The sequence below is a fragment of the Podarcis muralis genome, chromosome 3 (assembly GCF_964188315.1).
Source record: "Podarcis muralis chromosome 3, rPodMur119.hap1.1, whole genome shotgun sequence".
NCBI lineage: Eukaryota > Metazoa > Chordata > Lepidosauria > Squamata > Lacertidae > Podarcis > Podarcis muralis.
In genome coordinates this window covers 68572543-68599388 of record NC_135657.1, presented here as the reverse complement: position 1 = coordinate 68599388, position 26846 = coordinate 68572543, and the positions used below count along the sequence as shown (strand labels likewise).

General features: G+C 41.1%; 1 protein-coding gene across 2 annotated transcripts in view; it reads left to right on the top strand.

The window, feature by feature from the left end:
* The window catches only part of DSE (dermatan sulfate epimerase), a 35741-nt gene extending 9591 nt beyond the window's left edge, over positions 1-26150 (top strand). The window contains exons 2-6 of one of the 2 annotated variants that reach the window (XM_028723224.2): positions 6042-6510; positions 18680-18933; positions 20160-20399; positions 21236-21443; positions 22469-26150. In XM_028723224.2, the coding sequence (XP_028579057.2) occupies positions 6095-6510; positions 18680-18933; positions 20160-20399; positions 21236-21443; positions 22469-24230 (2880 nt within the window). In that variant the 5' untranslated portion in view covers positions 6042-6094 and the 3' untranslated portion in view covers positions 24231-26150. Of the gene's footprint in view, positions 1-6041; positions 6511-18679; positions 18934-20159; positions 20400-21235; positions 21444-22468 lie in introns of those variants that run through there. The other variant, XM_028723225.2, reaches the window with a different exon arrangement.
* The last annotated feature ends 696 nt before the right edge of the window (positions 26151-26846 follow it).

The window sequence follows — 26846 nt, the reverse complement described above, 5'->3', positions numbered from 1 at the left end:
TTTGGGAAGATACAAAACAGATTTTGTTGTTTTAGGAAGATACAAAACAGCACCATAGACTAAGTAGCAATGCAGAGTGTTCCTGGGTGCCTAGTTAGAAAACATTTGTCTTTCTACCATGATTCTGGGTGATTTGGATTATGAAGACTATGCAAATGATGCAAACAAGGTGTAATATGCTGCTGGTAGTTTGACCCCACAAGCAGCATAGCCACACTGTTCTGCACCTCCAGAAAAAGTTCAAGGGTAGCCCCACATTGCAGTAATCCAACCTTGAGGTTAAAAAAGGTAAAGGTACCCCTGCCTGTACGGGCCAGTCTTGACAGACTCTAGGGTTGTGCGCCCATCTCACTCAAGAGGCCGGGGGCCAGCGCTGTCCGGAGACACTTCCGGGTCACGTGGCCAGCGTGACAAAGCTGCATCTGGCGAGCCAGCGCAGCACACGGAAACGCCGTTTACCTTCCCGCCAGTAAGCGGTCCCTATTTATCTACTTGCACCCGGGGGTGCTTTCGAACTGCTAGGTTGGCAGGCGCTGGGACCGAGCAACGGGAGCGCACCCTGCCGCGGGGATTCGAACCGCCGACCTTTCGATCGGCAAGCCCTAGGCGCTGAGGCTTTTACCCACAGCGCCACCCGCATCCCACCTTGAGGTTACTGATGCATAAATAACTGTGTTCAAGCTATCACAATCCAGGAATGGCCATAGCTGTCGTAGCAGATGAAGCTAGTAAAATGTGTTCCTAGCCAATGAGGACACCTGCAAAACTGGATTTAGGAGCACCCATTATCACATCTTCACTTGAAGCAGTCATTTCAGACCATAGAAAGTTTCACACTGCCTGTGTATTTTACAGCACAATCCTGTATATGGCTACTCAGAAGTCCTACTGAGTATAGCAGCTTTAATTACATATATAGAGCACTAACAATGAACAATACTCTTTGGTCACATTGGCTCTGCAGTTCACCATTCTACACTTTCCTGTTGTTGAAACAGACAGTTACTTTTTATTACAAAGTAAGAAAGAAAGAAATATAGACAATATTTATTTAAATAGGAGCTGCGGTTTTTTAGCCACACTTAAATTCAGGTTGATTCTGGAGGATGGAAATCAGCTTTTAGTTTTTGAAAGTTATATTTGGATCTTTTTGCTTTGTTGATTATAATAATACATTGAAAAGATTTTTTGTCGAAGAAAATATTTCTGCCTGGTTCTAAAAGCATATGTTTGTGTTCTTATCAAGTATGCTAAATAATATGCAAAAAGTAGTGTTCTGCATTGTGACTGAAAATCTCTGCATACGGTTTTCTTAGGAGGCAATCCATCTCTTGACTATCAGCAGTGGCGCTTGGTGAGAATGGCATAGCTGTCGCCGCCGCCACCAGCAGCTTCCACTCACCCTCTCTCTTAATAAGTACCTTGTTGCATGCTTCACCTGTGGAGCTTCCCCATCAGTGGCAGAGCTCTCCCCATGGCAGAAGTCAGCAGAGCTGAGCAGGGGACTCTGCCTTTTCCAACCCCCCTCCAGCACAGCAGGATGCTTGGCATTACTGCTTCTCAAGACAATTTTATTGATTGCTTCGTTGCTCATCACGTGACTGTGCAACTGGTCCATATTGTGGGGTAGGACTAAACAGTTGACAAAGCTATTTCCCCCAAATGTTTGTAAGAGAAGGGAACTTAAGCAGTCAAGTAATTCAGTGGTTTTCAACCAGTGTGCCATGGCACCCAGGGGTGCCTTGAATGATAATCAGGAGTGCTGAGGGCAACACTGGCCTCTGTCCCTCTTTCCTTCCCTCCTTCCCTCTGATACCCTCTTGCGTCTCTGCCTCCCAAAGGCTTGCACAGCTGTTGGTTGCAGCTACCAGCTCCCCAGCTCTCTGGGGCTGGCCAGGCGGTGCTTCACAGGCCCCTGCAGGGCAGTGTGAGGAGGCACTTCTTTTAGGGGCAGAGCAGGGGGCAGCTCAGAGATCAGGGGCAGCAGCTGCGGCTGCTCAGAGGACTCCCAATGAGAAGGGAGAGGAGAGGAGGCTGACGGAACACTCCCTAAGGGAGGGTGAGAAGCTGCGAGCTCTGCAGGCAAGGGGTGACATAACTGGGCTCCTGAGCCCCACAGGGGTGCCGCAGAAAAGAATGTAGTTGTTCAAGGGAGCTGAGGACTCAAAAAGGTTGAAAACCTCTGACGTAATTCAGTTCAGTGGCAGAATGTAGCATGCAGTACCTAAATAAACGACTAACCAGGATTTCCTCAAAAGCCTGAAACTGGAAATATTTTGCAAACTCCTTTGAGTAGTTTGTGTCTGAATTGTTCTTACAGTACAAGGGAACAACAGTTGCTGTGTTTCATCTCCTTTTGTCTGTTTGTCTTACACTGTGTATGTGTGTGAAGGAATCTGCTATCTGTAGAAGGCTGCTTATACTGGGTAATGCAGCATTGTTCTACATTTGGAGGCATACTGCGTTTAGAGCAACCTTTCTGAAGGGAACCTGGTTGAAGAAGGCCAACACAGAGTGGAAGTGGAATGGAAAGCTTGGAATTAATATTGAGTTCATTCTTGTAGGCATGGCCTAATAATGTGCCTAATGATAAAGGCACAATCCTCTGATTTCCCAAAGTCCAAAGCACTAACTAATACATTGAACAATAGTGACCCACAGGATTCAGCACGGGGATTCCACCAATTGCAGTTGGAGTGGGAAAGTGTTCCTCTTGGTGCAGCTTAGGATTCAAATTCACCTCTTTCACTGCTGTGGAAGGAGTAACTCAGTTTTTTTTTGCAGGGGTAGAGAATGATGTGACTAGAGAGCAGATACTTTTGTGTGGAATTGATACAGCCTGTTCTACTTAAGTGTTGATACAATACTGTGCCAGTAATAAAGAGAGACAGTATGCCCCACCTACCGTAGTATTTAATTTATGCCAAAATACAAGGAGTGAACCATTCAGCCCAGCAGCCAAATAACACAACTATTTTCGCAGGTTCAAGCTCTTGGGATTATGTTCAACAGCTCCACAAGCCAGCAAATAAATTTATAAGCAGTCCATTGACTTTTTTGTGTGTAAAGTTCCCACTTGAATCATTACTCCTGTCCCCAAACATTAATTTATTAGTCTAATTTTGGGCCCTATGGTTTGGAAAACTTGATCTCTGTGTGTGGCTTCTGTTTATTTTAACTTCTAACATGTTTTCCCCTTTCTGAATCTTATGAAATGGCTTTCCCTCAGGAAAAACATCATTGTGCAGTAGGTTTTGGATGTCGTTTTTCTCCCCTTGCCCTCGGCCTACTTCTGGTTTTAATAATTGAAAACTACTGTTCATTATTTACATAAATCCATCTCTCTTGGTCTTGCTTTCTCTAACCTTTCCCTCTTGAGAATTTCAGGAATTCTCTGACTTTCCTCTGGGGAATCCTAGCCTGTTTTGTCTAAGACCTGTGTTGAGTCGGTAGGTAATTTTGATGGGAGGAAAGAGAAATAGCCATGGTTAAACAGTCTTGTTTTGTTTTTTACTTTCACAGAGTGTGCCATTTTTATTTTTTTATCCCTTTTTAAACAGGCGGGTAGTTGGGAAAATATACATTTTTACTTTGCATTCAACTTTTAAAGTGACAGGCTGTAAATCTGCACATGTGAAATCGAAGGGTTCTTTTACACTAATAGGAAAAAACACACATGCCCTAAAGGCCAGCTATTTCAAATACATTTCCAGGATCTACTCTGCTGTTTTTCCCTCTCCTCTTAATGAAGACGTGTCACAGCTAGAGGCTTTATACACAATTCTAATGACTCCTGTACAAGCCTCCCACATTCCAAATCCTTTACTCCACAGCTGTGAACATCAGCCAATCCGACATACACAGCCTTGGCTTGGCTGATGTTAACATGATCTCTCTCTCTCTCTCTCTCTCTCTCTCTCTCTCTCTCTCTCTCTCTCTTCCTCCCTCCCTCCCTGCCTCCCTCCCTCCCTCCCTCCTCCCCTTTGTGCAAGTACAGTAAAAAAACTACTTATATTAATTGTCTTGATTGTTGAAAAGATTTTTTAATAGCCCAGTATTTAATTATGCCTAATAAATTAGACCTTTCTGTATATCTGAACCTTCTGAGTAGGGTGGCCAGATGCAAAGGAGGAGAGGATTCTTGCAGCTGTATATGAAAGATGGAAATTTAGCAGTTATGGAAGCCATTCATGCTGAAATTCCCTCATCTACCTATTAAAGGTGCAGGAGCTCTGTCCTCTTGGACTCTCCCATCCTTTTCCTGTTACAGGTGATGAGGAGGAGAGGATTCCAGTCCTGCAGCATGAGAATGCCATGCCCATAAAAATATATACCGTATTGGCCCGAATATAAGCCACACCCAAATGCAGTATAAGCCACAACTTTAAAATTCAGGGTGGCGGGGAGAGAGAAAAAAAGACAATACCCCAATATAAGCCATTTCCTTAAAATTCCACAGGCACTCACACCCGTAAATGGCAAATGTTCCGTTTTACAGTATGTCTGTTTCAGCAGCGATATCATTAAAGCCCATTTTTGTAAGGTTGCGAATTTAAGCCGCACTTTAACTTTTCATGGTCGGAATTTGGAAAAAAGTGAGGCTTATATTCAAGCCAATAGGGTATTTATGTTTGCATTGGAATTGTGAAGCCTTTGCAAGTACAGGGGGGTGAAAGATGAAGTTAGTAACTAGAGACAGATGCAAGTCTTTGTTAGAATAATATGCTTCATCAAATATTGATTTCACCCCTGCCAATGTTACAACACTATGCCTGCATAGGTGGTGGGATAGCACTTAATACTTAATAAAGATTAATTGCCCCCCCCCCATCTTTTGCCATCCTATCACCACAGCCATGATAAGGCCATTATTCCAACTAATTATACAGGCAGTAATAGTCTCACTGGGGAACAAAGATCTCATACATGAAGATGGGAGGTAGGGAATATATTGCTATCGTGTTTTTTTACACCCAAAGTTCTTGTTGCCTGTAGCGCCCACAAAAGGCAAGCTGTGCTTTATGGAGGTCACATTCACATCTCTCCAAGATGCTTGGGTGCCAATATACTTTCCCCTCCCTTGCATTTCCTTTACCTACTGAGCTACTAGGAGGCCTGTAGTGCTGCCTACAGTGAGCATACTGCTGCTGTTGATTCTGCTCATCCGTGTGCATGCCCCTCCCCTGCCAAATGCTGCTTCCCCTTTAAGTGCATGCAATCCAAAGGGCTGTACCGTATTATAGAATTTGTTTGTTCCACAAGTGGAGCAATTTGCTGGGATAACTGGTTCTCCATGCAGGCCTTCTCCATGCCCACATTGCCAAGTATACTCATTCATTTAGTATGTATGTTCATTTATTTATTTAACAAATTTTATATACTGCTTAATTGTAAGAAAACCTCCAAGTGGTTTACAAGAATGTTAGTTGTGTGAAACATATTTATGTGTGCTGGACTGATGGGTAACTTCCATGTAGGGCTGGGGGAAGGGTAATTTTTCTGTATGCAACAACATGGTTAGTGGGTGGTTGTGGGTTTTACAGGAATGCTGTGGGAATTTCTGTCTTTGTTGCTACATTGGCTTTTGTTTATATAGATATTGCTGCTCTGTTGAATCTGTGACTGATAGAGCAAAGGGTCATGAGTACATTATGTCTGCAATAGTCGTAGTCTAGTGGCTGCCCAGCATTCCAGGCTCATCAGATTGTCCTACTCTGAACTCTTCCACCCCCCAACAGCCACACCCACACCCACACACCCTATTAAGGTTCCTCTTCTTGAGAGTTGTGAACTTTTAAAGACTGCATGCATTTCATATCCAGCAATTAGCATTTAGGCACATGTGGAGCATTCTGCATAATTATATAAGGTGTTATACTTGACATCTGAGTGAGAGGGAGGGACAGACGGACAGACAGACAGATGGACGGAGCACTTTGTAAATGTGTTTTCAGTTTTTGAATACTCAGAGGCTTTACACAAAACTAACCATAACTATCACTCTTGTTCCCTCCCCCTTTGTCCCCTCCCCCGCCATCTAGGCTCCTTCAAAGATGGTCCGGCTGCCACTGAGACCTGGAGCTCTAATGCCACAATGAGGACTCACACACGGGGGGCTCCTAGTGTGTTTTTCATACATGTGGTTTGCTTCGCACTGGTCTACAGCAGCAATAACAGCCCAAGCACCGTGGTTCCTTTTGTCAATGCCAACTACGACAGCTACCCAATGCTCTACTTTTCCAGAGGAGAGATGCGGGATTTGCGATTCAAGGCCGCCAATTCACACCAACACATTTCGGCTCGGTTGGCTGAGGCTGTGCAGACCATGCTGTCAAACCCTTTGGAGTACCTTCCTCCCTGGGATCCCAAGGACTTCAGTGCTCGATGGAATGAGATTTACGGCAACAACTTGGGTGCTCTAGCAATGTTCTGCCTGCTTTATCCAGAGAACCTGGAAGCTATCAATATGGCCAGAGATTACATGGAAAGAATGGCGGCGCAGCCTAGTTGGTATATTTTTATCTTTGTTTCTACTGCCCCCTCCCCACAAAAAATCCATTTGTACTAAACAAACAAAAAAAAGTTTTATATGAAGAGAAAGCAAGAAAAGGGGTAGGACGTTTTGGTTTTCTTCCTTAATTTTGTTTGAAATGAGTGCACATTTTCCTAAGCCTAAAGACATGGCAGATGCTTATACTGTAACTTCCGCACCCCCCAACAACACATTATGTTAGTCATGTATGTAAACATGCATGCTTAATCAGACTGCTTCTATTTTGGAGAAAAATCAGCTATGACACACTGATGTGGAATGGGCACAGAATCCAGAACAGGGCTTGTAACCATTTTCTGCTGAAAATCCCCCCTGCCTGGTTGCCATTTGTCTCCTGAGGTGCTGCTTAAAGTAAAGGTTCTGTCTGTAGTCATGACATAGTGTCATTGTTCCCATGGGGCATTGTTCTCTTCGGGAACCCCACTGGGCTCTTGTGGGCAGCGAAATGGTAGCTTTTTTATATATTAAAGTAGAAAAAGGAAGAAAATTCCTTGGCCGCTTCATTTTTATTTTTAAATTCTGAACTGCCCTGAGATCTACAGGTATAGGTAGTGTACAAATTTAATAAATACATAATAATAAATAAGTATTAAAGGCTAAGACTTCCTCCTAAAAGATCTTAAATGTCCCCTTCCATGGGCAGGCCCATTTTTACAAGCAACTAATAGTCCTGCCAAAGAGGAAGGGATATTTGGCTCAGTCTTTGTTTATATGATAGCCGAAGAATATTATTTCAATATGAGTACTCAGTTACAAATATATCAAAACTTAAATGTGTTAACAGTTCATAATAGGAGTTTCCACCCTGCACAAAGTATTTATTATGCTGTTTGCATTCTTTCCTGCATTCTTTCCGACTTTATAATACTGTTTTAATACTGCCATGCATTGCTTTGTCACTTAGGTGCCTAATGAGTGTTAAAATTATCTCCTACTTACTTCCATATCATTTGGTATGCTGTTCTTAATTACATCCTAGAAAACTCATATTTGCAATCAAATGAGCCACGGCAAATTCTTGCTCATATTCTGGTTTATCCTATGGAAACTCACGTTTTAGTTGGATAGTTAAAAACATGTTGTATTCTCAGTTGTTTATATATTTTTCATGGATCCTGAGGTTAAAATACAGCTTTAAGAGGATTCTGCATTGTAAAGCTTGACTATTTTAATCACCATTTCTAATAAGCTCAGTGGTAGAGCATCAGCTTTGCATGCACAATATACTGGGCTCCATTACTGCTACCTGCAGGTAGACCTGAGAGAGACCCCAACCTGAAGCCCTGGAGAACTGCTGCCAATCAGGGTAAACATTACTGAGCTAAGTGTTTATGAAATTAATCTCATCTCAAAATCCGTAACTCAGGTTACACTTTTAAAGACACACCCTTTAACAAGTGAGATGTCTGCTCTGTTATATGTTTAGGATTAATTTGTTTTTATTTTTGTATCGTTAATGGTTCAGAGAGCAACAAAAACATTTCATGATGAACGCTTACTCCAGATTGTCACAAATGGAGCAGGACCACAGTAATTCCTGTTACTGATATAGTAACTTGCTACTGTACATAGGGTCTTCAAGTTACAATGCTGGGTGGACCCATTTATGCAAGCCATTCAACAAGCATGACGAGTGGAAGCCTGAGGAAATGATAGCATAGGCATGATGGATGGAATGGGAGGAGAGGTAGCATACAAGCGTGAATATTGCAGATAGAACCTAATTACCTGACCTCTCGCTTGATTTCAAGTTTTCCCATGTCTGTAGCATTCACCTGTAACAAAATAGCCTCCCAGCTCTAGATCCAGCTTATTGGGCCATTTGAAGACTTTTACTGAAAAGTGTGAAAGTAACCATTGTTTTCTTTTTACAGTGTCTAGGCTGAATTGCCTGCACTGTAAAGCATCTCACTGCTTTATGGAATGTTTTGTTTCCTGTGCTTGGAATGCAGCTTGAAATCCTATCTTGTGTTTGTGTATCTTGCATTTCAACTTGGTTAAAAAGAAGAAGAAGTTTGGTATATACTTTCACGCTAAGTGCCTCGTTGGCTGCCTCTTTCAAAATAGAGATAATGCAGTAGATTGCATTTTCTCCTGTGCCACATCTTACAACTCTGTATTTTCAGTTAAAGTATTTTGTATTGTATTTGTCCGTAGACATTATGGTTTTTCAAGACCAGGGCATTTTGTTTTATGACTATGATGATGATTTTTCAGAGAATGCTGCTGAGGGATGGGGAGCCTCAGGCCCAGGGGCCAAATTATGCCCTCCAGGCTCTTCATCTGACTCCTCCCATACAATGCCTCCTTCCCAAGCCACTCCCCCTCTCCAGGCCACGCCCCTCACCTGCCCTGCTCCATACTCTCCCCAAGTGCTTTTGCCTGGCTGGAATGTGTCCTTGAACTGTAATAATGCCTCTGCATGGACAGACAGACATGCAGAAACCTTGACTTATAAGTGGCTGGATTGCAGCTGCTGTACGGGTTTAAGAGTCTCATTTGTTGCCCCACTCACCTTTGCTTCTGGCCCTACCCATCATTGGCATAAAGCCCCATCACGGTACATGGCCATGAGGAAATGCAGTTTTTGGGCTGAATGAGGTTCCCCACTTCTGCTTAATTATGATGATACCAGTGTCATAACAGTGGAAGAGAAAGAAAGGAAAAGGCAACCAAGAATGAATGAGAGCAAAAGGGTGCAATCCTAAACACATTAATAAGCCCCTTTAAACACAGTAGGATTTGCCTCTGGATAAATGAACGTAGGACTACAAGAATACGCTTTATTTCAGTGGAAGATGAGAATTAGAGGAGCAAGCCAAAGGCTTCTGTGGAAGAGGTGTGCAGTATTTCCAGCAGAGCTTAAAACAGAGTGAGAGATGAGCAGTTGGGAAGGAGGAGCTACATGGACACAAACACACAGTTCTCCCCTAATTGTTCCCACCTACTTTGATGGGTGTTAGTGGACTGTGAATGTTCCCATAAAGAAATTGGGAATAGCCACAGGCAATAAATAATTGGAAATCCTACCAGAAAGTGCAAATAGGAAAGCTGGCATGATTGACCTGAGGCTTTTATGTTGCACAAGGCCTGATCAAAAATATTACCTTTATAAGATCCTGCTGCAACCTAGATTAAAAAGTAAGCACAGGTTAAGTGTCTTCTGTAGGAAAGTTGTCTATCCCACATGCTAGGGACTCGGAGAAGATGTTGCATTTTCTTATGAATGTGCTAGCATAACCCCACTGATTTCAAAGTTCTAGGGAAGCTCAGGGTCTGTTTTGTTTTGAAAGCTCTTTTTTATCACAGAGGGATTCATTGGACTAAATGGAATGCTTCACATCTGGGTTTTTCATAAAATTTTATTGGCAGTTTGATTGGTTCATCTGTGTATTTGGGCTCTCTTGATTTCCACTGAGATGGTGCTGGCACTAAAGATGTTATCTCAAGTATAAAGGAACACCCCATCATGTTCAAGTATTCTCTAAAGCAAAATCTGCAACACAATAATATTTTCAGTTCTGTGTGACGTCACTGAATCGAATATGATGTGTGTTGTGGCACAGAAATGTATTTCTGCCAGGAGAAGCACGTAACATATATAAAAGTTAAGAGAATTTGTTATGGTGCAGCTCAATGTTACAGTATTGGCCTGAATATAAGCCTCACTTTTTTTCCAAAATTCTGACCTTGAAAAGTTAAAGTGCAGCTTAAATTCGCGACCTTACAAAAATTGGCTTTTACGATATCGCTGCTGAAACAGACATATGGTAAAATGGAACGGGTGTGAGTGCCTGCAGAATTTTATTTTTTCCCCCCCTGATTTTTAAGGGTGCAGCTTATATACGGGTGTGACTTATATTCAGGCCAATACGGTAATTTTAATTTGTATTGGGCACTATCCAGTACTGTGCAATTTCAGCCGCCTTGTTCTGTCCTCTTCTCTGCAGCTCCTGCACCCTCAAAAGGGTCTACTCTAGTGTGTGTGTGTGTGTGTGTGTGTGTGTGTGTGTGTGTGTGTATAGGGCTACAGGAAGGAGAGGAAATCCATTCTGTCCATTCCAACTCTATATTGGAAAATATATTTCAGTTTTCTTATAGAAAAGGTATATCATAAAGTTAAAGTCAGTTTCTTTTTCTGTTTTTATTACTGCAGTAAATTTACAATATGAAAAAAAATAAAACTACATTCAGCTTTTGTTTACGAGGACTAAGCAGAAAATGGAACAATGTCTCTCACAACAGGAAAATGATGATTTTTTAGAATTATTATCAGAAGTTGCAATCTCCTTCAGCACTTCTTTTCCTTTTAGAACTGTTTTGAAAACTGTTTCTATCTGCTGTATTTTTATAATTTAAATTGTTGTATAACCACTACAGTATTTGAAATATTTATAAATAATCCATTAAAAATAAATATAAATAAATCTAGTAGCGGACTAGGTAAAAGAGAAGATAAGGGAAACTATATTCTAAAAATGATAAAATTAAGAGATTTGTTTTAAAAAGATGGGAGCAGTGATTCTAAAAATTAATCTATACCTCTGTTTTATTAAGTATAATGTAATAACTTTAACAGGTTGTACATTTTAACTGGTTGTAAACACAGCTTCTATCCCTAAATGATTTATATATCATCCTGGCATTTGCTATATGACGTTTCTACAAAATATCATGGAAATGTTATTATATTGCATGCTTCAAAGCACTGAAAGATAAACATTTTATGAATAGTTTGCTGTCATGTGACTCCCTAGAAGGAAAATATTGGCAGATGTTGCCTGTTGTGTAGTGATATTTTCCATACATTTTAAAGCCTGTTCAAGAACTTAGTGACATAATTTGAGTCTGATGCAAGGCCATATTTGAACTTTCACTTAAAGAAATTCAGAAGAGCTCTCTTAAACTGCCATTGTATTTCAGCTAGTAAACCACTCTTTTACTATATAAGCTATGGTCTGCATGCACTACAGTGGTACCTTGGGTTACATACGCTTCAGGATACATATGCTTCAGGTTACAGACTCTGCTAACCCAGAAATAGTACCTCGGGTTAAGAACTTTGCTTCAGGATGAGAACAGAAATCGTGCTCCGGCGGCACGGCAGCAGCAGGAGGCCCCATTAGCAAAAGTGGTGCTTCAGGTTAAGAACAGTTTCAAGTTAAGAACGGACCTCCAGAATGAATTAAGTACTTAACCCAAGGTACCACTGTATTTGTTTTGGTGCACCATTGGTGGAATTCAATTTCCCTACTCCACAGTGCAGATGGGTTGATTTGAAAGAGCCATTTCACACTGTACTTAGGCTTGTATCTGTTATTCAGAACTGCATCATTGTTTTCTGTTAAAAATGCAGAAAGTGAGAAATGCATCCCTAAGCATGCATTGAGTGTGTGCCTAGAAGCTGTAGTCAGTCAGAGTTCCTTGGTGTGTATCTCTGAATGTTTATGAACATGCATCTGTCCTTCATACATAACATATTTACTGTGGAAGAAAAGACCAGTATGGCCCTATTTGGTAATTGCCAAGGTATTTCAGAAGAGAGAGGCTGTTGGCAGTAGAACTTCTGCTTTCCATGTAGAAAGCCTCTGGTTCAATCCCTGGCGTGTCCAGGTGGAGGGGGGGAGAATGCCCCCAGTTCAAAACCATGGAGGGCTGCTGCTACTCAGTATAGATACTACTGAGATAGATGGACCCATGGTCAGACTTTGGAATGTACTTTCTGAAGTTCTTAAGAAACCAGGCCAAAACAAGTGCTTAAAAAACCAACAACTTTATTGCGAAGATCAGTCAAGAACACCTGCACTCACATAGCTGCCTCGATTCTGGGCCTTCTGTGGTTAGCAGGTAAAACTCCTCATCACTCGGTTACTATGAAGTGTGTGATATATAAAGCAACACTTGACTGGAGTTGTGAACCACTCTACTTCCAACTAGGATTGGAAGAGTGCTGATTCCTTAACAATTTTAGCCACATGCCACCATCTGTGATTTAATGTTTTTAAGTTTGATAGCTGCAATCAACCTCCTCTCCATTTTCTCTTGCTCTTTATTGAAGTCTGTGAAATTGCACCAGGATAAATAGGTTGTAGATCTGTATTATGTTACCAGATAGTGAATGAATAACATTTTGTCAACTGTGTAGGCTTCTAGTGTGGTTTTGAAAGTACATAGTGCCTCTTCTCAGTGGGTTGTACTATCCAATTTAAGTTACACTCAAATAGGTCCATTAGTAATAATGGATGTAAGTTAGTCATGTCAATTTCGGTAGGTCTATTTTGAGTATGACTTAATTGGATTTAACCCAGCTTTAATGAAAGTTAACATTGGTAGCAATTGTTTAGATTTTGTTTTCAGAGCTTGAATTTATTCTTAGCTAATCCCCCCATTAAGTGCTCTAGAAAATTTCTAATCTCCTTCCTTCAAAGGATTAAAGGAAAGTTTAGCATTATACTGATTCATGATGCAACAGTAAATTTAAGAGATTCCATTCTTTGTCTTTCAAGGCAAGCCTGTAAGTTGGTATATTGAGTCCAAGCAAGGATTCTGATACTTGCATAGTTATCTACTTGTATATCAGCAGTGCATGATAGTACTTTTCAAAACAAGAATTATTTAAATCCAATACAGTCTTTTTCTCCCCCCCCCCCATGTTATTCCTGAAGAAGAGTTTTTTGCTCCTTTGCTTCTGTTTTTACAGTTGTGAAACTTTTGCATAAGTTCTTCTTTCTGTAAAATCACTGATTTTCTTCCCCACCACAAAATCGAATAATTTCCTCTACTGAAGAATCTCTGTGTTTGAAACACATTGGGAAACATAGAAATGAACTAGTCAATAATTTGTTTGTATGTCCATTGGTTTTTCCTTTTAGTTCTATTCTTTGAAAAGCTGGCCATTCCCATCCAGTACCTTTGTGAAAGGTGTTAGAATGATTTCCAGTTTCAGGGTCTGTCCAGGCAAATTTTTAAGGTCACGTTTTTATTTCATTTCACTATTGAACCTTGATGTCTCTGTAGGAATTTCAGATTCGGTTGTGCAGCCTCCTCAGCTGCAAATTGGAAGAACAGGTTTCTCCTTAACTGGATTTGGGGAAGAAGTGCATATATTTGATGAAAACACAGCAGGGTCGCTGCTAAAATGTACTTCTGGGCACACCCTATTAGTAGGAAATGATTTTTTTAAAAAGCCAGTCAGAATGCATCGTTTGGAATGGTTCAGACAATCCAAAAGAACTTCCACAGCACACATGTGCTAATCTTTTAACATGCCACAAGACTTGTTTTTTGCTGCAACAGGCTAGAAATGGTTTCATATAGCAGATGTTTCATGACCTTCAGGGAAGTAAGATAAATTTGGCATACAAAACATACCTTTGAATGAATGCATTGTGGCTTTTGTTCAACAGATAAATCTTTACAAACATCTGGCCTAGCCTAAAATATGCCTGACTGCAGGCTGCTGGCAGCTAGTGTTACTTTGATATGTTTCAGGCAAAGATTGGCTAGTCAGTCTTGGACCCGGTCCATCGGAGACTGCCACTAGAAACTGAGCTAATGGCTGACAGATTTCTGAAGTCCCATGTTGCCAAAATGATTCACCAGACACATAGGTAGCATCTCCATATGGGATCCTGTAAGCCAGTGTTTCCCAACCTTGTGCCTCCAGCTGTTTTTGGACTACAATTCCCATCATCCCTTGCCACTGGTCTTGCTAGTCAGGGATGATGGGAGTTGTAGTTCAAAAACAGCTGGAGGCACAAGGTTGGGAAACACTGCTGTAAGCTTGGTGTTTAGATATTCTGACAGAAGGTCTTCAGGAGTTGTATAAACCAGAAGAGGTTCTGCAAAGAAAACTATTAATTCCCAACAAACAAAATTCAAACTGAAGTCAGTCTTCCTGCATTTGATAGTTTCTCTTTGGACTCAAGCTGGTGAGTCATTTATCTAAAGTGGAAACATGTGCAGATGAAGTTTGCTTATGATAAGGGCTATCTATTTCTATCTTTGAGCTGTTCTATACAGAAAAACACAAGGAAGATGGAGCAAGCTTGTTTTCTTTTTTAAAAAAGTTATTGTTATGAAATTGTACACATGAATCTTGAAACATGACATAACTAATAAGAAATGGATCACGGGGGAGTAAAACACTAAACATTATTTTACTTTTTTTTTTTACATTATTTCACATAATAATGAAGTCATTACAGTAAATCAGTAAAATGATTTTTTTCAATGAATCACCTTATTGGATGACATCAATTCCACCACATGGCTAAACTGGCTTGCTTCATAACAGCAACTTAAATTCAGAATGCCCCAGCTGCCAACTGGGTATAATAAATACTTTTTAATATGTGATCGGTCTGATTGAAATATAAACTTGCTAAGTCCCCCTCCCCCCCATTTCTTCAGATGAGCAGGTATGCAGAATGGCAGCATCTGGAACAAAAGAAGTAACTGCAGTACAATCATCATTTTAGAAGCAGCCAGTTGGTCCATAATGAAGTGTCTCAATTTATGACAACATATTCTATTCGTATTTATACCTTTCCAAACCATACTAGAATTAGACTGATACAACTTGTTCAAAATATACGTGATTTGTACCCCTAGATATTTAAGCAAGCTTGTTTTTCTCCTGCTCCAGAGCAGGCACCCCCCACCTGCAGCTCTCCAAATGTTTTGGCCTACAACTCCCATGATCCCTAGCTAACAGGACCAGTGGTCAGGGATGATGGGAATTGTAGTCCAAAACATCTGGAGGGCCGACGGTTGGGGATGCCTGCTCCAGAGGATAGGTCCCAAACCAAGGGATTCAACTTAAAAGAAAGGTGTTTCTGAGTAAACATTATGAAGAACTTTCTAACAGTAAGAGCTGTTCAGCAGTGCAATGGACTACCTTGGAAGGTGGTAGACTCTCCTTCCTTGGAGGTTTAAAAGCAGAGATTGGGTGGTCATCTGTCATGGATGCTTTAGCTGAGATTCCTGCATTGCAAAGAGTTGAACTAAATGGCCCTTGCCGTCCCTTCCAGCTCTACAGTGCTATGAATTGTACACAATTTCAACAAAATTCAGAAGTGGGTTGTGTGCTTTAGTGTTTCCCCTTTCCAAAAATTCCTGTGGTATAAATTCCACAATAAAAACCACAATGTGTACAGCTGGAAAGCTCAAATTCTTTATTAAATATCCCACAAAGTCTCTGGATAGTGGTTTTCTCCCCCCCCTTTTTTTTCCTTAAAAAAAAGCCTACTGACAGTGTTCTTTTTTAAAAAAGCTTGACAGAGCCATAATGATTCAATAAAGCCCAATTAATTTATTGAATTCCATGTAGATGTGTGTGTCCACCCACCCCAAGGGTAGAAGTCAAAGCATGTCACGGTTTCTGGGAAGTTTATCTACATGTCCCTAGAGGAAGTGCTTTAGTTGCAATGAATGTAGAGGAGACAAAAACACTTTGAGTACAGTGTGGACAGAGCAAAGTTGATCAGCAGGCTGACCAGTGTGCCTAAGCTCAGTGGCTTTGAAGACACAATGTAAAAACTCCCTGGAATTTGTGTAGGCTTGTCCATAGAAATGAGTTTAGTGTCTTGGAGTACCCTCCAAAAAAATGGGGGTGGAGGAAGCTTAATGTTTTCAGATGGAATTTACATGTTTCTGGTGGAAATGCATGCAGATCTGGCTTCAGAATCAAATCTCTTAGGATAAGTAATAGCATTACTTTAGGTTGCTGTTTTGGGAATTTGATATGAAAACAAAAGACAGACTATAGGCTGAGAGAGGAAAAGGTTCAAAAACTGAGAGAGGAGAATTGCAGCAACCAAATCTGAAATGACAGCTGAGGCCTTGTATGTGAAAGGAGGGTGTTGATGGAAAGGGAAACAAAGGCAGAAGTCAGCAATCCATCTCTGTTTTGATCCAGCAGTTGCTAGATGGCTTTAGGACACTTGTCTACCAAGGAACAAAGGCTGTGCATCACTAACTGACTCTCAGCTGCTACAGGATATTTAACATGTTGAATTTTAATATAGGATTTGCTGCCTCTCCTACTTCCTCCTATTCTTCTCCTTACCTCTCTGTCTTCATGTGTTATTAAGTACGCCCAGGTGAGGATGCAGGAACTGGAGTGTTAGTTTGTTTAAATATTGATATACTGCTGCATCATAGAAATATATCACAGCAGTTTGCAACAATATAAAGCTATAAAACCATACAGTAATATCATAAATAATTAAAAACAAGTTAAAATTAAAAGAATTAAAAGCAAACATCAGCACACCATTGTGGGCATGTACTCTTTAATTGCCTGCAAAGGCCTGGCAAAATAGAAAAGTTTTCAGCAGGCGTTTATAAGTTGGCACAGAAGGTGCCTGCTGAATCTCTGTTGGCAGGGTGTTCCAGTACACAGAATGGGGATAAACCAGGGGCTTCTCAGAGCAGAGGCATTCTCACATTGGGAAGGGCCATACCACAGTGGGAGAGCATCAGAAATGGTCCCCAGAATCTCCAGGTAGGGCTGGGGGAGACACCTGTTGGGAACCCTGGAGAGCTGCTGCCAGTCAGTGTAGACAATACTGAACTTGATGGACCAGTGGTCCGACTCGGTATAAGTCAGCTTCCAAGGTTCCTATTTTATTCAAAGCACTTTCATACTGAAAATGTTCCCTCTGCACTCTACCAGAAACTCTAAAGAATGCTAGTTCTATCACACTATTATTTATCAGACCACGCCTCTCTGATTTTGTTGTAGGGACAGCAGTGGGAAATGGTTAAGTGTTCATTCATTCACGTATTTTAAGCCATGATAGGCCAACACTAGTTAAGTATTAAAAATATAATTTTCCAGGCACTTTTTTTCACTCTTAAAGGAAATGTCTACTTTGTAGATTGCTAAGGATGGTGGTACCAAAGCTGCTTTTCCACATTGCAAAAGGAGCTTAACACAAACCAAACCTGAGTCCCAGTTTTATTGAACAGAGTGAATTTTCTCCCAGTTGTGGCTTGCATGTGTCTATCAAGTCCTCATCTTTACTTCCTGCCTCTGTAGGGCCACAGTTTTGGCAAAATCAAAGTACAGAAAATAAGCAATTAATGCCACACTAAATGGAGAGTTTATTGGGGATAAATTGGTGAGGTTTTAAATATTTGCCTCTTGACAAACATGGGATAGCTCTGGGCAGCCGTTCATTAAAAATGTGGAACAGTTGCACGTTTAGCTAGAGGTTGCTAACATAGGCTGCTTTTTGAGCCATTGCCTTTAGTGAAGTAAACTGCAAGGGAATAGCAGTGTAAATTAACAGTGTGGCAGACAGACAGACAGATACTGACATGAAGGTCCAGTGATATTTTAATATGTTCAGAGTTTAATCCAAGATTAAATGTTTGAAGTTCATTTGAGTTTCTGCAATTAGAGAAGCCTTTGTGGGAGGAAGGGGGAGGGGAACCACCCAAAAACCTTCTCAGTAGAAGTAATGTTTTGGTAAGGCTGTGCTTAGCGCTGTTCCTTTCAGCTTGATTCCAGTGATCCCATAGTACATTTTTGAAGGCAAATAAATGACTCCACAGTGTGAACGTGTAAATAGGTCCTTTTAAATCACCAATGGTCTGGCATAATCAGTGGTTTGCTGTGGTATTTTTCAAAAGCTAGAGTGTTAAAAAGGTTTGTGTAGGTATAAAATGTTTGCATTTTATGAAGCATCAGTATGTTACACAGCTCATATGAAGACTGTGTAACGTTTTTATTGCTTTTTACTTCTATAAACGTTGTAGATTTTAAAGTGTCCACCTAACGTACAAAGGAAACTCGTAAACGTTCAGCCATTTATGGGCAGCAGTTTCTCTAGGGTTCAGTCACCTCCATCCCACAAACAAACATATGGATTTTGCATGATTTCTAGCATCTTAAGTAGGTGGCAGAGCAATTCAACCCTCTGTCATCACAGGGATCCAGCCTAATAATAATAATAATAATAATAATAATAATAATAATAATAATAATAATATTATTTATATCCCACCCTCCCCAGCCGAAGCCGGGCTCAGGGCGGCTAACAACAATAAATATGGATAATATGGATAATACCGTATGACTAAAATGAATAGAGTTGACCCTTCTCTTGTCTTCCACAGGCTGGTGAAGGATGCACCGTGGGATGAGGTCCCTCTTGCTCACTCTTTGGTTGGATTTGCCACTGCTTATGATTTCTTGTACAACTATCTTAGCAAGTCCCAGCAGGAAAGATTTCTTGAGGTGATTGCCAATGCCTCAGGATACATGTATGAAGCATCATACAGGCGGGGATGGGGATTCCAGTACCTGCACAACCACCAGCCAACCAACTGCGTGGCCTTGCTGGCAGGAAGCCTGGTTCTGATGAATCAAGGTATGTGCTGAACAATGAGAGAGTCGTTTTTTTAAAAAGCATGATTGAATCAGTAGCGTTTTCTAGTTGTGAACAAAAGTTTCAGAAGTTGATACAGTTGCTTGATAATCAACAGCTTAGTGCAGCCAACTGGAAAGGGTATGTTGGGACCTGCCTCAAGTAGGCAGAATACAACTGCCTTCCACTTACATTGATTTACAGCACAGTAATAACTTACTTCTCAGTTACTGAAATCATCTGGGTTTGCTGCCAGGTAGCCGTGATTAGGATTGCAGCTTTAGTTTATTTTCAGGACATCGCCTTGAGAAGTGTTACTGAAGAAGCTAGCTGCTTCTTAGTCTTTCTTCTTCAGAAAGAATTTGCAAGTAATTTATTTATCTTGTATGGTTTGTAAAACAGTTTGAACGGGAAAGATATAACATGTGATATAATAGAGGGAGAAAAAAATATCTCTGTCCATTTATTCCACACCCTGTAAAACTGTATAAACCTCCTTTATCATTTGCCTATTTTTCTAAACTAAAAAGTCCCAACTGCTTTAGCCTTTCTTTGTGGGGAAGGGTTTCAACCACTTGATCAATTTGGTTGTCTTTTTCTGCTGGTTTCCTGGTTGTTTTTGAGTTGGATAGACCGGAATTGTACATAGTATGATTCCATGAAATCCAGCCACATTAAATATTGATTTAAGTGGTGCATCACATTTCCCTTCCCTCCCTTAATCAACCCTAGCATGGATTTTGCCTTTTTCTCCACTGATCTACACTGAGATGCATCTTCCTTGAGCTATCCACCACAAACCCATGACCTTTCGTTTAGTCAGTCACTGACAACCACTGGTCATTGGCCAGGCATGATCACTTGGCAGAAAACCTGGGCATTACATGCTATCAAAGGCTTGTCTCCTATATATGGATCCAGCTTAATACACCTCACCAAGCCTGCATGTAAGTAACTGCTGCTTGGAGCAGAAGCAGCCAACTCACATAAGTAGGAAGATGGATCATGCCCCTGGCCTTCACTTGAGGTTTTGGAATAATTCATTTTTAACGAAAGCTGATATTCAGGGGAAGCTGAATTCCTTGCCACTTTCAGTTTGGATATTTTCATAGAATACTTTCCATCCTGGTCATAAACTAGTATGTGTAATTTTTTATATCTATGTTTAAAAATGACATTTTATAGATCGTATCTCTATTGGGTATAATATTCTCAATATTACCTTCTAGGTTATCTTCAGGAAGCATACCTGTGGACTAAGCAAGTCCTTGCAATCATGGAAAAGTCTATAGTTCTGCTTCAGGAAGTGACAGATGGATCTCTCTACGAAGGAGTAGCGTATGGCAGCTACACCACCAGATCCCTTTTCCAATACATGTTCCTTGTTCAAAGGCACTTTGACATTAACCACTTTAAACACCCCTGGCTTAAAGAACATTTTGCTTTTATGTACAGGACGGTTCTGCCAGGTAAGCAGCTCAAATCAGCTTCAAAATAAATGACCAATGGGTCTTTAGATAAAGCCCCAAGTTGTGAGATTCTTGTGTACAGTGGCAGGCTGCATGCCAGTATCAAACTGTAGCCCCTCCTAACAGGAGATAAGTGCTGCTGGAGCTGAGCAGCACCAACCAGCTGTCAAGTGATACACACAGTGCAATCACACCTAAAAATCTGTTCCTGCACACATAGAGGATTCTCTGGATCAAAGTGATCCAGAATATTTGGGTTGGATCCAAAAGTGCATTTTTTAATGCAGAAAGCACTTTCTGCTTTTCTTGCCCATTTGCCCATTTAGCTTGCCCATTTGCCCAACTTGCCTCTCCACCCCCAGGTAACCAGCAGTACTGCTGCTGCTGGGAGGCTAGTGCTGCACCTCTACCCCACCAGGCAAGGCGTTCCTGCTGAAAAGGAAGTTAATATTGTGATATGGATCTTCCTGCTGCAACTAGACTATGAAGTTGGACCACGATTTATTAAACCAGGCAAACCATCCTCATTAGAATGCCTGCTACAACACAAGTATTCCCATACGTGTACATATAACTGAGGCAATACCACTTCACAACTTTATACTGCTGTTGGGTTTGAGATTAACAAAAAAGGGGGTGTCTGTTGAAACTCTTTTCTTAAATTGATTGCATGCCAGATAAAACATTATTCAAGAGCATAGTTAGAATCCTGGAAATCTTTAATTCCCAAGGACTCCCTCTGACTTCAGCAGGACACTCCCATCTCTGTACTCAAATATGCAGTGTTGAGTAATGTGCTTACATGGATACATGTCTGATTTTACTTTTCCTCATAGGATTCCAAAGGACAGTTGCTATTGCAGATTCCAACTACAATTGGTTTTATGGACCAGAGAGCCAGTTGGTGTTCCTGGACAAGTTCGTTATGCGCAATGGTAGTGGAAATTGGTTGGCTGATCAGATAAGGAGGAACCGAGTGCTTGAAGGCCCAGGGACACCATCCAAAGGGCAGCGTTGGTGCACGCTTCACACTGAATTTCTCTGGTACGAGACAAACAAATCCTAATGCAGAGAGACTTTTGAGGGTCCTCTGCCAATGTATGTAGGAATATTGTACTCTGTCCATGTGCTACCTTGGACAAAAACTGACTGGCATGGAATTAACATCCTTATGAACTTGGAATAAATTTTGAAATTCTGAAAGCAGCATCTAATGAAAACTGAAGAAAAAATTGGCAGTAATTTTGTGCAAACCTCAGCCCCAACCTGCCCCCTGCCCCGCAAAAGAATAATAATCAACTTTTGGCACAGAAGAAGCCTTGTGGGGTCTGCCATTGGCTGGAAATTAGGCTCCTGAGTATGTACAAAATTATCTTTTACTGTCAGATCACAGAGGTTTGTAGGTATTATATGCCTCCCATTTCAGCTCAGGAAACAGAGAAAACTACAAACCCCGTGATCCCCAGCAGAAAATGATGTTCATGAATATACTTAGGAGCATCATTTCTATCCAAGGATAGATCCAGCAAGGCTTCTCCTTTGTCTAGTGAGTCTTCCTTACTGTGGGATACCTCCTCCTCATTCTTAGAAGTAGGTTTGTTTGTATGTTTTATTAACTTTGGAAAGTGGGAGTCCTGGCTTGGTGGGCTAGGTTGGGGGGACAAATACCATTTTGAGCAAGATACACATTTAAAGCGGTCTGAACCTGCCTTGAAATGGAGAAATGCTTCTTTTCTAATGGGAAGTTCACAAATTCTTATTTGGTGCCATCCCCAGTGTCAAGGACAGGAGCTTTTCATGACTACTCTTCCCTGAATCTTCCTCATCTGAAATATTGCCTTCCCTAGTTGTTTGCAGATATTCTAGATCATGCGAGTTCCTGTAGTGTAAGATGCTATAATTCCTGCTTATAGATAAGCAAAATCTGCATTTAATCAGGACAGTATTCTTCAGTAAGGATGGTTAGAGAACGGAATATTGTTACCTATTAATATTTAACTGAGAAAATCAAAAGAGATGAATAATTAATGCCTATTATTGTCATTCTTTTATTTTTTATTTTTGGAAAGGTATGATGCAAGCCTGGGTTTAGTACCTCCTCCAGACTATGGCATTCCAAAACTGCATTATTTTGAGGACTGGGGAGTTGTAACATATGGAAGTGCACTGCCGGCTGAAGTCAACAGACCTTTCCTCTCCTTCAAATCAGGAAAACTGGGAGGACGTGCAATATATGATATTGTTCACCAAAATAAATACAAAGACTGGATAAAAGGCTGGAGGAACTTCAATGCTGGCCACGAACACCCAGATCAGAACTCCTTCACTTTTGCCCCCAATGGTGTACCTTTCATAACAGAAGCTCTGTATGGACCAAAATACACATTTTTAAATAATGCACTGATGTTTTCTCCAGCTGTGTCAAAGAGCTGTTTTTACCCCTGGGAAGGGCAAGTTACTGAAGACTGCTCATCAAAGTGGTTGAAATATAAACATGACTTGGCTGCAGATTGCCAAGGGAGAGTGGTTGCTGCTATGGAAAGAAGTGGGATCATCTTCATCAGGGGTGAAGGAGTGGGTGCGTACAACCCCAAACTAAAACTGAAAAGCCTCCAAAGAAACCTGTTACTTATACACCCCCAGCTTCTCTTGCTAGTGGACCAAATACTTATTGACGATGGTAGCCCCTTGGAGACAGTAGCCAGCTTCTTCCACAATGTGGATGTGCCTTTTGAGGAAACAGTTATTGACGATGTCCACGGGGCTTTCATTAGGCAACGAGATGGAATGTACAAGATGTACTGGATGGATGACACTGGCTACAGTGAAAAAGCTGTCATTGCCTCAAGAATGTATCCCAGAGGCTACCCTTACAATGGGACAAACTATGTGAATGTCACGACTCACTTGCGAGCCCCAGTCACGAGAGCTGTGTACCTCTTTATTGGGCCTTCCATTGAGGTCCAAAGCTTCAGCGTCCATGGGGATTCTCAGCAATTAGATGTCTTCATAACAACCGATGAGCACGCCTATGCCGTCTATTTATGGACCGGTGAGGATAAAAGCCGCTCTGTCTTTGCACAAGTTATTGCAGACCGCCATAAAGTTCTGTTCGACCAAGCCTCAGCTATTACCAGCCCCCCGGTATCAGAAGTCAGAGACTACATGGGGATAGTAGAAAAGAACATTCAGCATTTCAAGCCTGTCTTCCAGCAGCTAGAGAAACAGATACTTTCCCGTGTGCGGAACACAGACAGCTTCAGAAAGACAGCTGAGCGCCTGCTGCGGTTTTCAGATAAAAGGCAGACGGAGGAGGCCATTGACAGGATATTTGCAATCTCACAACAGCAGCAGCAGCAGCAAGGCAAAGCAAAGAAGAGCAGAAAGATGGCTAAAGGCTATAAGTACGTTGATGCTGGTCCCGACATTTTTGCACAGATTGAAGTGAATGAAAGAAAAGTTCGACAGAAGGCGCAGACTTTGGCTCAGAAAGAATTGCCTGTGGATGAAGATGAGGAAATGAAAGATCTTCTTGATTTTGCAGATATTACATATGGGAAACACAAGGATAGTGTGTTATTCAAAGGCCGATCTGGTCTTGCACAGATGCTGGCAACTGCTCGAAGCAGTGCTCCTTCGATGTCAGCATCTTACACCCGCCTCTTCCTCATTTTGAACATTGTTATTTTCTTTGTCATGCTAGCCATGCAACTCACTTGGTTCCAGAAAGCCAAGAGCCTGCATAGCCAAAGATGTCTTTATGCGATCTTGCTAATTGACAGCTGTATATTATTGTGGCTGTATTCCTCTTGTTCTCAGTCACAATGCTAGCAATAAAAACCCCAGTGATTGCTACTTGACCATTCTGTGATTAGATATGTCTATGCAAAGCATTAAGCCTAATAGAGCCAGAATATATTTTGTTCATCTTCTGACACATTCCAGAAACCCTTGTGGGATTATTGAATTATTGTAGCCAGAGAAGATAAAGTTAATGGGCATTGGGGCACTGAACACATATCTCAAAGTACCACCTAGAATGGGTCAAGTCGCATTTGTCCTAAGAATGAATGTCCTTGTTCTGAACTCAATATGTGGCATTACATTTCCTTCTTCAGTAGAGAAATTATATCTCTCAGATGAGTTGTTCCATAACTTTTGTGAAGTTTTTTAAATATGTAACTATTTTAACAGTCCCCCAAACTGGTTGTTCACACATGCAGCAAGGTTTTTAGCCAAAAGATTTCATCCTTTCTGTCTAGCCAGAGATAATTATATGAAGGGAGGGTGATGAGAAGTGCTATTGATTATTTGTTGCGTCTTACTGCTTACCTGTCTTAAAACGCAGGCACTACTGTATAGCACTTCCTGCCAGTATCACTATCATTTTCTCTCTATCGCCAGTAACAGAAAGTGCTGCTTGCCTTGCCCCCACCTCCAGTCAAGACTATGCAAGATCCTTCTTCCAATCTTTGTAAGCAGAAAGCCAGTTTGGGCTAACTAACAGCTCCTGAAGCATCAAGACCCTAAAGTGTGTGAATGCTTAAATGGGAAATTATGACGCCATAAGCCAAATGCTGTCATTTGTCCTTTTCCCCATTTATGCTGGAAGGAAAGAGCAGCGAGCTCATGTTATTTGGTCAGTGCAATGCAGAGGCAGCTGGACCCATAAATAAAATCTCGAATGAGACAACTAAGGTATCTTTGCGCTGGCACACGCTTGCATTTTAATCACTTAACGCCTGCCTAATTGAGGGATGATTCATATGTTGTAACATACACAACAAGCCATCAATAATTTTGTAAGATCCTCTCAAGTGAAGGCTTAGCCACACTTCTTCTTGTCCTGTCACTTTTCCCCCAGGGAAAACTCTTTAGTGCTCAATTAGAGCACACAGCAATTTGGGTTTTCTCTGGATTGACGTTTGCTTCGACTTAGCACTAAAGAGCAGGGCAAGGGAAAAACCCCTCGAACGTTTGCCTAGAAAGTGCAAGTCAAGCAAATAACCACTCAGACCTGTGCTTTCTAGACACAAAATTGTGGACGAGCCCTGAGTTTCACTAGTGTCAGTTCACATAATCTGTTGCCAGTCAGCAAATGTTTCATGTTCAAGTAGATGACCCTCATGACCCCTTCTAACTCTACCATTACATGATTTTATATGAGCCAGAACTTAGCTTTCCTGAAGAAGCTAAGGGAATGCATTAGGTAATTGGGGAAAAGGGAACAGGGGTGCTCATGATGGGTGCTCAGCCCCAACTATACCAAAGTGCTATCCAGTTGGGAATGTTTGTATTGGGAGTGTGGGTGAAATGTATAGGATAATGTACATTTTTGTGGAATTATTTCTAGGTGGAATCCTAGACGCCATAGACATCTAGTTGACCATTGTGAATAGATGCTGGACTAGATGGGCCTTTGGTCTGATCCAGCAGAGTTCTTTATATCTTCTTAGCAGTCTTTCTGTGGGGAAACTTTCTGAGATTAACTGATTGATGAGGCCCTTGCTCCTCCCAGTTTTTAGGATATCGGCCCTGTATGTATCTAGAAGTTCCTGAAACAAGAAAAGACATCGCTTCTGCAATTAATGAATGTGCCTCTCTTGCATGCAGGAATCGTGGGGGTGATATTTAAATCCAAGGCATTTGAAAATGAAGATGAGTTGAGGAAATGGTTTTTATTGTACACATTGAAGAAAATACAGTACTTTTTCCAAATGCATTTTGCTAAATAAAGAGATTATAAATGTCTGTGGTATCTCAAACTTTTGCTTGATTTTTCTTCTTTTGTTGTGCATCCATACAATAAGGAACATCTGATTTCTTATTTTATGCACATTGACCTCACATAATTTGTTGCTCAAGATAGAAGAAAACTTCCAACAGCTTTTGCTTTTAAAAAACACCTGAATTTCTATTTTTTTAAAAGACTTCTTTTTTTAAAAAGTTTTTAAAAATCTCTCATAGCTGTGCAAAAGTATTTGAATATGTCAGGAGGTTTCCCATGAACTGTACAATTTGTCTTTCCTCCCATGGTTCCAATCTCCTTTGCTCTTACTGTTCTCCAGCTTTTGCCCTTGTAAAAATCATTTTTGGAAACTTAAGAGTGGATACAAAATAATTATGCACTAATGCTCCAATCCTGCAGGGGTGGAGGAAGGAGAGAAATCTCAATTCACTTCTTCCACCTTATCCACTTCCGTGCTAGGCTCTGATTTATACAGTACCAGTTCCTGAGTCAATGTAATGTTTTCTTGTGTTTGGGGGTATGTTGGGGCTTGGAAACACTTTAGATCCAAGCTTCCTCTGGTCCTCTACTAATAGGCACCCTTTTTGGCCAAACCAATGTCTGAGCTCCAACAACACCAGCAGGACCAGGGTCATGGAGATTTCTTTAGTCAGTAAAGTTAAACATTGGATCTCTGTCTCTCAGGTCAGAAATTCCTA